The sequence below is a fragment of the Myxocyprinus asiaticus genome, chromosome 15 (assembly GCF_019703515.2).
Source record: "Myxocyprinus asiaticus isolate MX2 ecotype Aquarium Trade chromosome 15, UBuf_Myxa_2, whole genome shotgun sequence".
Taxonomy (NCBI): domain Eukaryota; kingdom Metazoa; phylum Chordata; class Actinopteri; order Cypriniformes; family Catostomidae; genus Myxocyprinus; species Myxocyprinus asiaticus.
In genome coordinates, this window is record NC_059358.1 from 24,548,632 (window position 1) to 24,565,512 (window position 16,881).

Consider the following 16,881-nt stretch of genomic DNA (forward strand, 5'->3'; position numbering starts at 1 on the left):
CATAAGGATCTCTTTCTTTCGTTTTTAAGTTACGTACATCACTTAAAGTGTGATTGCGTCACTCAAGGCCAGCTAGAAGGCCTCCACCGGGAAATATCCTTAAGATCACACCCACCAAGAACAAATAAATCAATCTGATTGGCTGTTGAATCTGACAGTCTGACTTTAGTTGCTCATTCATTTGCACTGTTGAGGGATTCTGTGGAAATTCTGAAGGCCTGAGGGGGTGGAGCTCAGACTTGCGCTGCTTCAGGCATGCCATTTGTGAAACAGATGTCACACTTTGCTTGTAAGCAATAAGGAATAAATTCAAGGAATCAAGGAATAAATTCTGACTTTTGGATAAACTTTTAGTTTTTCTCTATTTGTTTGTAGATTAATTAAGAGTGGAAAACGATTAAAAATACATAGGCAAAAAGGTGATTGAGAATGAAAAAATGAAAAATATTTATTTATTTGGCATGTTAGGCCAGCAGAGAAGGCTTTGCTGGCCCTGAGAATTCGCCATTGACTAAATATAATATTCCTTAATGAAAATGCATTTCGAAATATAAATAGACTAACCAGTTAATCTCAGGTGTAATTGTCTATAAATGATTGTCAGCAATACCTCTGAAAATATCAAGTCACCTATACCTCTTCTAAAAAAGTATTTTTTTTTATACAGAAGCCAAAGAGTGCTGTTGCTGGTGAATTAAAGAGTTGTTGCTGCCTAGGTTATAGATAAAGCTTCTGATTAATGTGAATTCACTCATTCACTGTGGTAATCAAATCCGCCCATGATGTAGACAGGACTGCATTCATATAAATATATATTATTTTATCTTATTAATTGTACTTGATTCAGGGCACAATAATTCTTCAGTGCTTATACCTTTTTTACAAATGGTAATTGTATTGTAATTTATTTAAAAACCCCTAGGTGGTAGCATACATTGCCTTAAGCCATATTTCTTTCATTCATGAGTTGTGATTCATGTGCTGCAGCCATGAAATTTGTTTGTACATAATAGATTTCCTTTTGGTCCTGAAGAGGTCTGCTGATTTTTTTTATTTTGAATTTAACTGCATGTAAAAGTGTATAGTTATTGTGTTCTCATCCCACCACTGCTTGTTGTTTATTTTTCCAGTATCAATGCTAAAATAATTGTACTATATGTAAAAAAAAAAAAAATTATCTCCAGTATATTGGTACACGATCATGAATGATTGAAACTTTTAATGGGGGAGGGGTTGTCATACCAAAAATGTCTTTCAACACTGGAATTTTACAGTACCTTTACTTTATCTTTCTTTTCATTGTAGAATTTAATCAAGTGAGTTTTTGTATATGCAACTTAGAACTGTTAATACCTACAAACTATTGACTGTTTTCTTCAAATGCATATTTATTGGTGCTTTCTCTGCCTTTTTTGTTTTTTGTTTTTTTTTTTGTTTTGTGCGCTTATGCAACCATTGTAAATATTGCTATTGGTCATGAGATGGATTGTGAATCTCGGTACAGCCTTTTTATTTGTTACAAATATATATTTCATTACTAAAACTTAGACCGCTTTTTCCATTTTATTGTTCACTGTTAGATATTAATATTAAGTTTTTGAATCTATTAAACAGTGTCTTGTTTAATTCTGGAATTCATCTATTCCAGAATTCTATGATTAAAAGTATTCTTCTATCCATAAACTTAAAATTAACAAACTCAGCTCCCCCTGGAACTCTTGTTGGAACTTTGCATAAAGCAAATCTGTAAAAAAAAATAAAAATAATAATAAATGCCTTAGGAACAAAAATTATTGTTTAACATATAAATAAACTGATTTTATACAATACAATAATGTTATTTAATCTGAATACATTAACATGACAAATTAGGTTACACCAACACTGAAGTAATTTTTATGGGTTAAATCAAGTAGTAATAGATCCTTCATGTAACAATTGCAAGTTACTACTTTTTTCAGTAAAGGTACTCTTGATGGACTGGTAGAACAATTTGGAGTTTGGATGTCTGTGGAGGTTAAATGTTATAGGACCTCTATAACCTCTTAATACCATCTAACCTCTCTAAATTTACTGTAGGTCAGATACATGGTGGAAACTAGGGGTCGACGGCCAATAATCGGATCCGATATTCATAATTTTTCTAATTATCAGAATCGTTATTTTGTCTGATCTGATTGCGATACATTTTAAAATGCGCTCCATTGGCTCTGATGCCACCGCCAGTGACTGCCTCTCTCTGAAAGGTTACTGCTTGTAATCTGGCTCAATGTCGCACCCACAATATTATCGGATTGGTTATATGTCACAAGTAAATGGCCAATCAACACTGTACTCCGTATTCATGGGGGAAAGGTGGGAAATAGCTAAGTAGCAAGAGAAAGATGAGTCACTGATAGAATAAGCTGTTTTCAAAGGTAAGAATGGAGATACTGAAGTTGCAATAAACATCACAATACTCTATGCCAGCAGTCACCAATTAGCAGACCACGAGACATCATGACAACGGTTGCCCCATCTCACCATTTCTACACTTTAGGTTAGCAGCGTGACAAGACAACAGAGCTGTGTACACAGCAAGCGCTCTGGGGGATAGATAGCACTTTCAGCGCTATATATTTTAATATTTTTCTCTGGCAACAAACACGCTTTATTAATGCCATTTCGTGCTCCGCACACGTTGCCTCTCTCCCCCGGCCCAGGACATGAGGCGCCACATAGTCAGGGTTGGGGAGTAACAGAATACATGAAACGGGAATACATATTTAAAATACAAAATATAAGTAACTGTATTCCACTACAGTTACAATTTAAATCACTGGCAATATAATACAGTTACAGTCAAAAAGTATTCTGATTACTGAAGAGATTACTTTGCATTTTATTGTCATTTGTTTCATTTAATATTTAGTCCTTTCAGATGGAAAACATTTATACATATAAATGATGCGATCCAAAGTGCATTTGAACAGCGGTGAAACATTTTCTTATGATGTGTTACATTCTTACGAGCAGACAGAGAAGTAAGTTTGAAGTAAGTTTGGAGCAGAAGAAATAGAAATAAACCTTGTGTAAATTGTCAGCTTTACGCTAAGCTAAAATGCTATTTCTAGCCATTTTACATGCACATGTTACCAGGCACGATCATATTTTTTTATCAAGAAAATTCACGTTGGATCATAATTTCTTTTATTCTAGTAAGACCTTTGATATTAGGGTAAAAATCGTATTCTTGATAATAATTTTTGTATTGTTTTCCTGTAAAAATATAAATTAGATTTATCTTTACAACACTGCATAATATATTTAGGTTTTTCAGAGAATGTATTTTTAATATGTTTATTTTGTCTTACTGTACTGGCAGAGTTTTTATAGTCAAAACAAGTGAAAAAATCTACCAGTGCTGAAGAAGTATTTCAAAGTATTTAGAATACATTACTGACCTTGAGTAATCTAACGGAATACATTACAAATTACATTTTACAGCATGTATTCTGTAATCTGTAGTGGAATACGTTTCAAAAGTAACCCTCCCAACCCTGCACATAGTAGAGCTGCAGACGCAGTTATTTAAATGACAGTAGACTGTAACAGAAAAATACAGTGTGCAGCAAAATAGATGGGCGGCAGAGATAAGGACTGATTAACAGAGTACTCTGATGGTATTGATAGTGGTAGCTAGCTAACCAACGTTAGGAGGTTTAGCAAACGTAATGTCAACTTTTCCAGCGTTAAATATTTCACCTCCATTGTGAATAAAATTCCGTTGCCATTTTTTGCACTTGACTAAACGGGCTAGCCAGCAAGCTACATGAAGAGTATCTACTCCAGTAACATTATTCTCGTCTGTTATCACAATAAATTACTTTTTATTATGAGCTGATTACTTCATTATTTTTTATATATTTAAAGTTTCAGTTAAAAAAAATGCTGTGAGGAGCTCCCTCCACTTTATTTTTGAAAAAATAATGTTGATACTGTATGTGGTTTTCCAGTATTTTTCAAAAGATAATATTTAAATGTTTTGTTTTGCTGCATTTAATTAAACATATGTTCATAGGCATTTAAAGGACGTTTTGTTTTGGAGTTTGTTTTAGTGTAAATTTTGACACTAAAATTTAATCTAAAATTGATATCGGCCCCAAATATTGGTTATCGGTCTCCTTGATAACCAATAATCGTTACCAGTATCAGCCCTGAGAAAAATCATATCGGTTGATCCCTAGTGGAAACTACCTATAAAGCTTGATATTATTAATATAGAATGAGTTTGAGAAAACATTTACTGAGAAGGTACAGTATGATTATGAAAACAGTTTGGTTGTTGTATGTTCTGTGTTACAGGATGCCCTGGCGGAAGGATCCACATAGAGGCAGTGCGTCACATGGCCCAAGGTCATAACGTCATTCCTCCAGGAAGACAGACAAGTGTTTGAGCATAGAAATAGATTCAGCTTTAGTTCATTGGGTTTGAAGAAGAGGCATATAAACAAGGAAGGGACAGCAACAAACCCTCTGGCCATGCTTGTACAGTTTATCCTTGCTTACCATTCTTGAGTTCTGTGTCTCCAAAGTTCATCAAGGATGTGACAGTTTAAAGATGCACTCAGTATTTTTTTCACTCATTAAAAAAGATTTACTTCTAAAAAATTAACTGCAACTTTGAGACATATTTATTTAAATGTGATGACATGAGATGAAGACTCCAGTCATATCAGTTATCTTATAAAAGCTGATTTATTCTACATGGGGATGGTCTCTTCATGGGGGCTGCCATGTTAGGATCACAGTAATCACCCTGTTATTGGACGCTTTCACTCATGTATTAAATTATTCATAGCTGCTGTGAATAGCGATTTTCTAAAAGAGTGTAACATTGTTGGCTGGAACTGCTGACAATGATGACAAGGACGTGAAGATGAAGAACCCAAGTGCAGTTTATTTAGAGACTGTGAAAACCATTAACCCTGACTACAAACATGAAGCAATCATAACACGAAACTTGACTATACCCAGACTAGACTTGACTTGACTTGACTTGGCTTGGCTTGACTTGGCTTGACTTGGCCATGGCTTGACCATGGCTTGACCATGGCTTGACCATGGCTTGACCATGGCTTGACAAACACATACGATAACATTCAATACTCCACAAATAGACAATGCAAACATGAGGGCTTAAATTCAAGAGATGGGAGAACATAAACCAATGAACAAACAGAACTGATAACAAGATAATTAAACAATAAACCAATGAAAACATGACACATGAACATGGAGGGAAAACAGAAATCACATGACTAGGGAAACAGGGACACATGACATGAAACAGGAACTAGAATTTCAAAATAAAAGACATGAATCAACAGAATACACCTGACAAAGAGCATATTTAACGGAAACCTATTGTTTGAATGATACTGCATCCAGGCCCCTAGGTGTCAGTGTAATTCCAAGATGACATATCAAAAAATAATAATAAATAAAACAAAATAACCAAGTGCACCTTTAAGAATATGTGATTTTCCAATGGGGACTTCCAAGATTAAATTTTCTAAATTAGATAACAGCTTTTAAAAAGAAAATTGATCATTATGGTTTTATCACAGGTTCACCGTGGACGATGAATAGACCTTATCCACTGTAGCGCCATAGTAGATGTTTGACGGGAATGAAAACCAGGACTGTCACAGAACAAGGTCTATGCCGCTGCAGTTGGCAGTGTAGTATTGGTTGAGCATTTCTATGTCTTGCAATAAACGCATCTCCCACTAGAGGTGCCCATATCGACAAGCTTTAGGGACTGTACAGCATGTCGTAGATGGTGCTGTGAGTGCAAGTATGCTAATAAAAACATACAGTATATATAACACTTGAAAATGTAGGGATTTGCTCGTAACTTCACTGTATGCTGTAGCCCCCATTATAATCGTTCGTTTCAATGTAAATTGTAATGTAACTGTTTTAGAAAACTTTATCTAATGTGTGAGCTTTAGTTTTCTGAAGGAAACAACACAATGGAAGCAAATGAAGAATAAATGTATTTGACATTCCATTTTATCAGGTGGCAGCACTTCTAAAAAAGAAGTCCATCCACTGCATTTTTTCTTTAGCATACGTAAGAGAGCGCTACCGCATACTGAACAGTTTCGGAGCGTCAACCCAAGAGTGCGACAGTCAAAACTTGAGGCGCGCAATAATAGTGTGCGTGGTAGATCTCAGGTAGAGGCGCGCGTTTGATTCTTCACTCTGCTCGCTGCGCTTCGAAAAACAGGACAGCTCGGAATACTGCTTGACCTCGACGTGCAATGCCTTCTACCGGCCGGGGAGAAATTTCGGTCGGAGGTGGGGAAGGGCAGGATGGAGGACAAGGGGACTGAGGTCTGCGTGGACTGGAGACAAGAGCGCGCGATGGAGATGACTGCTCGTCTCTCGCACTTCAACTCCAAGGTCGACGGCAGAAACTGTGACGGGCTTGTCAACCACAACGGGGAAACTACGGAGATAACAGTGTCGCTGTCGGGGAAGAGACTCAGCCCGATAGAGGGGGGAAATCTTTACAGACTGCGTGAAAGAAAGTTCCTTTTGGAAGACAAGAAGCGCCTCTGCACGTGGGCACTGGGAACCGCGTTATTAGGGATTCTGCTGATGATATTACATGCTGAGCTGTGCCCAATAGTATACCAACCAGTAAGTAGATCAACAGTTCATAACATTCCATTGAAATCCAGGTACTGGTAGTGCGCCTGAGACACTCAGTGGTGAAACTGATGGATGGAGAATGAGCTTTGAAATTTGGAGGGCCAAATTATGTTTTAATAAAGTGATAGGCTATCACCCAAAATTAAAGAGAATTATCAACAGCCAGTCCTTTACACAAATAAAGAAATTATTTTATTAAGGCTATAAAAGTGCTTGGAATAATCACAATTTAATTCAAGTTAATTATGAAACCTCACGGGTGACTCAGTTAATATCTTGATAAGAATTATTTTAACATTTAGTAACTTTGCAGTAAACAGGTCAACATCTCTTAATGATATTTTGAAAATCATGAGTTTGAAGCAGGTTCACTCAAATTTGCAAATTTGTTGTTTATATTTACACAACTTTCTTACAGTCTATTCTCATAATAGATTATATTTTATTCTAAATCAATCATTAAATAAACTTTTTTCTCCACGGAAATGCATTGACACCTGTACTTCAGTTGCACATGTACTCGGAGACCTGGGATAGCATTAACAGGGTACAACTTTACCAAAGGGGACACAGATCACCCCAATGGTGACATCACACGAAACAACTATTTGCAACAAAACAATGTAAATAATACTTCAAAAGAGCTAAAACCTCTGTGAACTCTTAATTACAATTATTTAAATGTCCCTATAAATTCCCTTTGACCAAGGAAAAATAATTAAATTAAATAATCTAAGCTCAAGGCATTATGGTATTCCTTATAGCCTAATTTGTGTACTCAATCGTTTGAGTTATTAATACTTAAAATCTTAAGTCTATGGATTTTCAAGAAAAATGAGTTCAAGGAACATACAGTTTATATTTGAGTTATGAGCCCCAAACTTGACATTTCATGTTATGTTTAATTAAGACTTGATTTTTCCAGTAATAGCAACACTAGGGTTTACAGTGTATATGGGAAGACCACTGTATCTTGTAATGTAAAATAAACATGATGTTTCTTTAAGTTGTAATGTTCTTTTTTATTGGTCTAACTCTCTCTGACTGCATTCTGATAAACCTATGAAAAAACTAACTGATTTGAATACACATTACAATATTATTGTTCAAAATCTTTATATGTAGATGGAGAGCAAGTTTCATAGATTGGTTCAGTGTTTCAGACATGATGCTTTGTTTTTTAACATGCATAGTTTTATGGAACACAGAGTGATACATGCCTGAAGATTTAAAAACATTAACTCATTACTTTAATATTATATAATTATATAAAAGAATAATCATAATGCCACTGACAGACATCACGAAGACTGTCATCGAACATAAATTACAAGTAAAAAAGAAAATATACACTCATATTTTCAATATACTGTATAGTTACATATTTACTGGTATCCAATAAAGTGTAAAATTATTATTCATGAAACAATAATAAAAATGCACAGCTTCTACATTTGGACCTTTAGAACTTATTTACTCTCCATTACTGTCCATTACTCTATTTACTGTCCATTTCTATTACAATACATCTTTTTATTTAAGAATGCATTAAACAAAAAAGTGAGATTAACTTGATATTATATTCTTAGCCTCTAAAATAGTTAATATGAGTTAGCTAGGCAGTTTTAATTGGTCAGATTTTATTTAGCTGCATATGAACAAATGTCCTATTTTCTTTTTCCAAGCCCTGACTGGCAGCTAATTAGTGTTTGCACATACTATCAATTAGTTTTCTAGATTTGCTATTTTAGTACAACTCTCTAATATGTCCTGCAATTATTTTATGTCATAATGATTCACACTTCCAAATTTAGAAAAATAATTTTGTGCATCCAAAAGCAAAGCCTACTTCTGCCAACGTTATGGTGTGTTTAAGCCTACCATTTTCCTGGAAACCAGATTATACAGGAAAAGCAGCTATTTATGCAAGTTTTTCCACATTTTGTCTCACTTCCCCCCACCCACCTTTCTCAGACTGCCTATGGTCATATTGCATCTTTCCACACCATTTAGTGCATAATTAACGCCTGTTTGAATAATGGATTTGAGTGTTGACCTCTAATGGGACACAATATGCTGATTTTCATGTGTTATCCTCTCCACTTACCGTGGTGATTGGAGTGGGAAAAACAAACTTTAGCCTTTACTTTTGCCCCCCCCCACACACACATTCTTTGAAGTATTGCAGGCACTCTCGCTGTTACACTTGGGACATTTGCCCTAGCGGCCACTAGAGGACGCTAGGTGTATTTAAGACTTTTAATTTGTAGTTCTGTGTTTTCCTTGTTTAGTCTTGTGATATCCTGTTTCCCTCATGTTCATGTGTCTTGTTCTCATGCGTCATGGCCGCCAAGCCTGGGTTCCCGTCATGGCCGCCAAAGTCAACGAGCCAATTTCTGAAACCTCGCCCATCCCAGAGCCAGCATCCTCGGCCACTGAGGCTATTCCCACAGCAGTGCCCCCAGCAGTCCGGAAGAGGAGAATGGCTCCTGCTCCCCAGTCGCTGCCAGTGCCCACAGCCATGAAGGCCGTTTCCCAGTCACTGCCAGCACTCCTGAACACATGGTTCTCGACAAGCCTGTCCAGTTCCCGGAGGCTGTCGACAAGTCTGTCCAGTTCCCCGAGGCTGTCAACGAGTCTTCCATGGCTCTGCCCATTCAATGGCCCCCTGAGTGCCTTGCTGTCTGAGTTCCCAGCTGCTCTGGCCTCCGAGCCTATCAAGGCTCCGCCCGCACCTGAGACTCCAGCGGCTCTGGCCGCTACGCCCCCTGAGACTCAAATTCCTGATCCTCCAGTGGCTCTGCCCGCTCTACCTCCAGCTCTATCTGCTGAGCCTCCATCCCTGGTAGCTCTTCCCTCTGAGTCCCTACCTTCAGTGCCTCCGCTTCCTGTGGCTCCGCCTCCTGACCCTCTGCCAGTTCAGTCCTGGTGTCCTGATCCTCCTCCAGTTCCCTTCCTGGAGCTGCCTCCCAGGCCACCGGATCCCGTTCCTTTCCTGGAACCACCTCCCAAACCTCCGGACCCCGCTCCCTTCATGGAACCACTTCTCTGGCCACTGGCTCTGCCCTGGTCTCCCTGGTCTGCTGACCGTCCGCCTGATCTGCCCTGGCCTGCTTGGTCTCCTGGTTCACGTCAGTCTTCGGACTCCCCATTCGCTCCGCCTTGGCCGCCTGGTTCATTTTGCCCTCTCATTTCCCCTGTGCTTTCTTGGATTGCCGGTTCCATGATGTCCTGGTTCTATGAAAACATTTTCTGTTTTGGTGTTATGTTTAGGAGCACCAGGAGTCGATCCTTATAGGGGGGGGCTATGTTACAATTGGGACATTTGCCCTAGCAGCCACTAGAGGATGCTAGGTGTACTTAAGACTTTTTGTTTGTAGTTCTGTATTTTCCTTGTCTAGTCTTGTGATATCCTGTTTCCCTCATGTTCATGTGTCTTGTTCTCATTGGTTTATTGTCTTTAACTTGTTATCAGTTTTGTTCTGTTATTGGTTCCTGTTTAGCAGTCTTGTTATTTTGTTATTACTTTAATCTTGTCATTGGTTGTCTTTGTCATGCGTTTTCCTTGTCAGTGTATTTTAGCCCTCTTGTTTGCATTAGTCCCTGGTCGAGTATTGTTGGTTGTAACTATGTTTCCATGTCTAGTCTAGTCAGGTCAAGTTATTTATGTTTGTTTTGGTTTCATGTTCCGTTACAAGCACTGTAAATAAACTGCAGTTGGGTTGCATTTGGGTTCACACTTCAGCTACTTCTTCTCCATCTCTTCCTGTTTTCAGTGTGCCAGAATGTTACACTCGGACATCTACATAAACACACAATGAAATCATGAATTACCCTCCAAAAACAAACATTTTTTAATTTAATACTGCATTTACACTGTCAAATCAACAAGGGAACATTTTCAAAATTCAATATCACAGTAGAATTTTATTTTATTTTTTATTTTTTTATATAGACACTAATCACCATGACAATTGTGTATTAGCTAAATGTGGTTGTACTCTTTGCATTTAAGATTGAGCAGATTTAAAAAATAAATAAAATAAAATAAAAAATACAAGCTTTTGACTTTGAATTCTTTTATTGAGGATATAACCTACAGTATGCAATGGAAGTTTCTAGTCCAATAATGCACCTGGCCTTATTAAACCAATCTGGTTATTTAAAAATTAATGGTTATTTGTCATTTAGCACATGCTTTTCTTCTAAGGAAACTTAATGAGTACAACATTAAGTGTAGGGACAGGCCCCTCAGACTAACCTGGTGTTAACTTCCTTGCTCAATAACACAATAGTGGTAGGGTTCTCTTAGTACCTCTTGGTTTAGGCTATGGGTTGCCTTCTGCCTGAGAGGTTTTACCAAAAATGCTTGGAAAGCTGACAAAAAATAAATCTGGTGTATTGAACTGTGGTACTATCTTCTTCTTACATTAATATAATTTATGCAAGAGGAGGAAATGTTCAATTCCTCTATTGTGTAATTCTTATAAATGAGGCCAAACTTACTCATATTAGAGAAGGAACAAGGCCTAATGACATTTTCTAAAAAGCATTCTTGAATGTGCATACCAATGTAGTTTGATGTAACCATGGGCTAGAGACACATTAAGCATCTTTATTTGTTGATGTAAATTTGGGAGTGGGGCAATAATTATACAAGTTCCTTCAAGGCAGTCAAGTAGGACAAAATGCAGCCACAATTACATTTGTTGCATTTGCATCTAGGGGAGTTCTGAAACTTTTACAAACAAATTAGCTTTAATGTGCATATTTACCCTTAAGTTAACTGATATATTTTGTTTTATATGGAGAAAGAATGAATTTGTATGACACTGAACAGCCCCAAACTTCCAGGCATGATAGTTTATTTAAGCTTACCATTCTCCTGGAAACCAGGTTATGCAGGAAAAGTGGCTATTTATGCAAGTTTTTCCACTTTTTGTCTCCCTCCCCTGTGTGTTGCTCAAACTACCTAAGGTCACATTGCATCTTTCCACATCATTTAGCACATAGTTAGCGCCTGTTTGAATAATGGATTTGAGTTTTGACCTCTAATGGCATACAAGCATGATGCCGATTTTCAAGCGTTATCCTCGACATACAGGTAGCATGGTGTTTGGAGTGAGCAAAACAAACCTCATTCTTGCCAACCGAGAATCTTCCTGCTGGTACAAAAGCACACAAAATAAGATTCTAAATCTGTTCCATTGCTGACTGCATTGCACATATTTCAAAAAGAAGCACCTGTCCCATCTTATTTAAACCATATGTAATGAGTAAACACAGGAAATCACTGCAAAACCTTAGGCTTTAATATGTAACCTATTGAACATTTATGTGACGTAGTAGTCAAGTATTATTCTTTAATTTCTGGAAATTCTTTCTGAATTCTAGAATTTGTGTACCTAATGGTACATTTTTATTATATAATTAGCTCTCATGTCTTTTCTCCCTAGGGATCCATACATGCCCTCTCCATAAATGGCCTCATTAGCTTCTCCACTGGGTGTCTGCTCATCCTCATCATTGCCTTCCATTATAAAGACATCAGAGTGAGTGTATTTCTGTTGAATTGTCTTCTCTTAGATCCCTGTGATTTTCCTTAACATCTGAAGACATTACTCCTAAAATGTTAAAGTGTTTGTTTCTTGTAGTTTTTTCTGTTGCAGTCCCATGCTTATTTGACAGAAATGTAATTAAATGTTATTGTGGCAGCTCTCTGCCTTCCCTATCAAGGAGGAAGCGGGAGCCGGGTGAACAATTCACGCAAGACTTTAATGACAGACAGTTTCACGTAGACACAACATGAGTGCTTTCCAGCACACGATCCCCAGCACACACACACACAGCTCCAAGTGTCTCTCACACTGTTGGCTTTACCGGCCCAATGCCACGTTAGATGGCTGCATGTATCTCACTCTCTCCGGCTCCTCTTTATCCCCCTCCCGGCTGACTGGGGTAACTCAGCGCTAGGCGCCACTCCTTACAGCCTAGCCATACCCTCCTCCTTGTCACACTGTGCTGTTTGTTGAGAAAGAGGGGGTATGAGTTCACATAGACATTAAATACAGTACTTGCTAAAAGATACAGATTTCAGACAGTACAGGATCAGATAGTGTAAGCCCATATACTGTATAAAAAGAAGGCCCCTGGCCTAACCCATAACTTAACTTCTTTAGTCATTAACTCTGCAATGTGGCATAATGTGCTATTATATTGCAATTTGACTCTGCAGTTCCTAACAGTGGTGTATGCCACTTAGCGTTAAGCAAGAGTAATTGATAAAGTAAGAAGAATAATAGGAATTCAGGGAAATAGTCCAAGGCACTCCTTCTGGTAGAAAATTTTAAAAGCCTTTATTGTCATTTGGCTAGTCACATCAGGACATTAGAAACTGTTAAAAAACAGTGACTGCACACTGATGCATTTCGGCAAACAGCCTTCCTCAGAGTGTGTCAGGACCAAATGGGTCACAGGTGTAAATACAATCAACTGGTCAATGGGGCTGAGGAAATCCAAAATCTTAAAGGGGAAATGCCTAATTAAATATCACAGCCTCCCCAATAAAATACTAAGTATATAAGAAAATGTATAAAAATGTTATTCTGTTGCATGCAAGTTTATATATATATATATATATATATATATATATATATATATATATATATATATATAAACACCTGTTTTCATGTATATATCCCCATATTCATGCAGGCCAGCACATACAAACTTTGTATAGAGGACCAACATTATATCAAAGACCTAATACATCGCTATCCCACACTCAAAACGCTCTGTAACGATTTGGATATTAATTAAGGGGAGAGGAATATTCTTACAGTCAAATCTAGTTCCTCATTCAAGCCAGAGAAAGTAGTGGCTTTTAAATGAAAAATCGAAAAGGCCTCTTGTTGTAAAAGTCTCTGTAATCTATCTCCCTTACTGATAGGTTCCCTTACTGTTTCCAAACCAATAATTTTTAATGTGGAGGAGTTAGAGTTGTGTACAGATGCATAATGCACTGCCATAGGGTAATCTTTGTTTCCTATATGGATTGCATTTTTTATGATCCCACAGCAATCTACGCTTAGTTTGGCCCACATAAAACAATGACAGGGACATTCAAGCCTGTAAACAACATATGTACTCTTACAATTGATGAAAGATCTAATGGTAAAAGTTTTGTTAGTAAAGACATCCACAAAAGACTGTCTGTGTAACATTCTCACAATGGTTACAATGTCCACATTTAAACGTTCCATGTATTTGTCTGTCCAACCATGTCGTTTTTTTAATTGCAGTTAAATAACTTCTCACAACTCTGTCTTTAATAGTTGGAGCTTTTTATAGCTCACAATTGGAAGCTCTTGGAACAATTCACGTAGATTTGGATCACTTTGGATAATTCCCCAGTTCTTGTTGATTATCCGTTTAATATGTTGTGAGGCAGTACTATATTCAGTAACAAAATATGGGTGAGTAGAGGTTTTCTCCTGGGTTTCTTTTTAAGTAGATCATCTTGTGATAGGTACGGCACTTTATTTAAAGCCAAATAAACCACTTTTTTTCTGTTATCCTCTGTTCCTAAAGTGATCTGCCATATTTGTGGTGTGATGTTCGAAGTCCTGATCTTGATCACATATGTGTCTAAGTCTTTGAAATTGTCCTAGAGGTATATTGTCCTTTAGATGTTTTGGGTGAAAACTCTTTGCAGGTAGAATGGTATTACGATCTGTGCTTTTTCTAAAGAGTGAGGTCTTTATGAATGGTTAAATCGAAAAAGTTTTTAATTTTTTTCTGACCTATATTCAAGGCTCAATTTGATATTGCTATTTGTAGAATTAAAAAAAGAATGAAAATGTCGTGATTCGGTTTCACTTCCTTCAAAAATCATGCAAATGTCATCAATATATCTGGTCCACTTTATCTTATTATGGAAAGGATTAATAACAGCATTGAAGACAAACTCCTCTTCCCAAAGGCCCAAAAACAGATTTGCATAAGAAGAAGAGTAATGGAGACCAAATAGAGAAACCTGACCAATTTAATGCTTTTTAAGAATGTTAGATTCAGAAAGTTTCAAAGCAGTGGGTTCTGCAAGTGCAGCATAGAGATAAGAAGCTTTAAGTGTTAGGAGCAGGTTGTGGCTTTTGAATGCTTGGCAAAAGCCTGAAAACACACTATACTTTACTAGTTCAGAGTGAAATCACAAGACAAATGTTCTTGTAACTCACCCAAAAATGAAAATTCTGTCATTATTTACTCATGTTCATGTTAATTTCTTAAACCTTTATGACTTTCTTTACTTTGTGGAACACTAAAAGATATGTTAGGCAGAATGACAACCTCAGTCACTATTTACTTTCAAAGTAAGCACTTTCAGTGGTGACTGAGAATAACATACTGCTCAACATTTCTTTTTGTTTTTCACAGAATATTTTTTTTTTAAATTCAGGGTTGGAATAAGATATGGGTGAATAAATAATAATAGATTTTTTGTGTGTGTGTGTGTGTGTGTGTGCATGCTATTCCTTTAATGAAGGCAGATAAGAAAAGGAACAGAACAATGAAGGAGAAAAAGATTAAGAAATTAAAATGTATATATATATATATATATATATATATATATATATATATATATATATATATATATATATACAGTTCTGTGCAAAAGTCTTAGGCACTTAAGATAGTTATTTATATCTTCAGCTTTGGTGTGTCAATAGGAAATATAAATGTTAGACTCCCAAATATTACTTTTGCAAATAGAAAAGAATAGAAGAACAGTGAGCCCTGCAACAGATGTCATGGCCCCCACAAAGCCCCCCACTGAACATTGTGTCTGTCTGAGATTACATCATGAGACAGAAGCAATTGAGACTAAATAGATAGAAGAACTGTGGTGAATTCTCCAAAAAGCTTGGAACATCCTATCTGCCAACAACCAAGAAAAACTGTGTCCAGGTGTACCTAGGAGAATTGGTGCTGTTTTAAAGGCAAAGGTGGTCACACCAAATATTGATTTAGCTTTTTTATGTTTACTGGACTTTGTATGACATTAAGTGATAAATGAAAACTATTTATGTCATTATTTTTGAAGACATCCTCACTATACAACATTTTTCACAAGTGCCTAAAACTTTTGCACAGTACTGTATATTACAGGATGATAGAAGAAAAAGCCTGGCACACTTCTCATAGTTGTCTATGTGAAATTTGGTATACTTCATCTTGTATACTTGGGGAAACTAGGACATTTGGCCAGGAGCACCCTGCTAGTCCTAAGTACCTCAGCACATGTCTCCATCAGGCTAGTCTGCCAAGACATCATCTTCTTTTACACAATCTCGCTTCTCCCTCAGTTCACCTCAACCCCCATCCTATGTGCCCAAAACAAACCATACACTTTATTCCCATGGGACTTATAATGCACCCTTTCAGCGCCCACTCTGAGCTCCACCATCCTCATTATAGAGTAGAGCCGCTTATTCAAGGGTAAAACACTTTTACCATAGAATAGCTTATTGTACTATAAAAACATACTGTAAGTTTCAGAAATCAAAATGTCCTTCTCACTGCAAAAAGAGCATTTGTTGAAACCAAGCTGCCAAAATGACTCGTTCTCTATTTTACTCCTCATTGTGATGTCACACTGTCATAGATATTTGCATCTGGCCACCTCCACAACAACACATAAACAACTACCTTATCACTTCTGTAGCCCTGCCCAGTAGTGGTGAATAGAGAGATTGAATGTCTGTTAAGAGCAGAGAGCCAATCACAAGAGTGGGTGTTTACTGTCAAGTCTTAAAAGGAGAAGCAGCACCAAAACCGAGTGTTTCTGACAGAGGGTCAGAATGAGGGTGGAAAATGATCATGTTTTACAAATATATGACTGTTTGTTTGTTTGTTTTCTTTTGTTTTTTGTGTGTGTGTGTACATGTGTGCAAAAACTTTACTAATATCATAAATGATCCTCAAGGAACATATTGAAATACAAAAGGCAATGTCATGACCGCTTTAAAGTTCTTTTTTTAACATTTGTTCAGATTAAGGCTTTTGACAGTTTTAAAAATGGACTTTCCAGAGTAATCATTGAGAACTGAGAGTTTCAGTTGTGATTCCTATCAGAGCAGGAAATCATGCAACCACATGTTGTGTGTAGATTTCATTATCAGT

General features: G+C 37.0%; 1 protein-coding gene across 3 annotated transcripts in view; it reads left to right on the forward strand.

Annotated features, from left to right (window-relative positions):
• Window positions 1-5,927: 5,927 nt before the first annotated feature.
• LOC127452432 (intermediate conductance calcium-activated potassium channel protein 4-like) overlaps window positions 5,928-16,881 on the forward strand; it is a 34,533-nt gene continuing 23,579 nt past the window's right edge. Inside the window, exons 1-2 of one of the 3 annotated variants that reach the window (XM_051717863.1) lie at window positions 5,932-6,690; window positions 12,159-12,254. In XM_051717863.1, the coding sequence (XP_051573823.1) occupies window positions 6,361-6,690; window positions 12,159-12,254 (426 nt within the window). In that variant the 5' untranslated portion in view covers window positions 5,932-6,360. Of the gene's footprint in view, window positions 6,691-12,158; window positions 12,255-16,881 lie in introns of all 3 variants that reach the window. The other 2 variants (XM_051717864.1, XM_051717865.1) reach the window with 2 other exon arrangements.